This window comes from Populus euphratica, unplaced genomic scaffold (genome assembly GCF_000495115.2).
Source record: "Populus euphratica unplaced genomic scaffold, PopEup_1.0 scaffold3384.1, whole genome shotgun sequence".
NCBI classification, from domain to species: domain Eukaryota; kingdom Viridiplantae; phylum Streptophyta; class Magnoliopsida; order Malpighiales; family Salicaceae; genus Populus; species Populus euphratica.
In genome coordinates this window covers 2,998-3,253 of record NW_011503211.1, presented here as the reverse complement: position 1 = coordinate 3,253, position 256 = coordinate 2,998, and the positions used below count along the sequence as shown (strand labels likewise).

The 256-nt window shown below is 36.3% G+C and overlaps 1 protein-coding gene across 3 annotated transcripts in view; it reads right to left on the bottom strand.

Annotated features, from left to right (window-relative positions):
* LOC105119704 (uncharacterized protein DDB_G0273453/DDB_G0273565-like) overlaps positions 1-256 on the bottom strand; it is a 4,926-nt gene that overhangs the window by 4,230 nt on the left and 440 nt on the right. Inside the window, exon 3 of one of the 3 annotated variants that reach the window (XM_011017877.1) lies at positions 151-238. In XM_011017877.1, the coding sequence (XP_011016179.1) occupies positions 151-238 (88 nt within the window). Of the gene's footprint in view, positions 1-150; positions 252-256 lie in introns of all 3 variants that reach the window. The other 2 variants (XM_011017876.1, XM_011017878.1) reach the window with 2 other exon arrangements.

Here is a 256-nt window from a genome sequence, read left to right as displayed (position 1 = left end):
GAATCCAGATCTATCGACCGCTCTTTCCCGCGATCAATTACAATCTACAACTAATCACAATTCTTTCAAAAACATAGAAAGAATCAAAAAGATATTAAGAATTTCCAACAAAAAAAAAAATTCACGAAAAAGAAAAGGTTTGTGTTATACCTTAAAAGCATGACGGGCTTTACATCCCATGAGTTGCAGAGTACTCTGCAAAACCGGACGCGTATATCTAAAAGACTCTTTCCCTTTCCCTTTCCCTTTCCCTAGA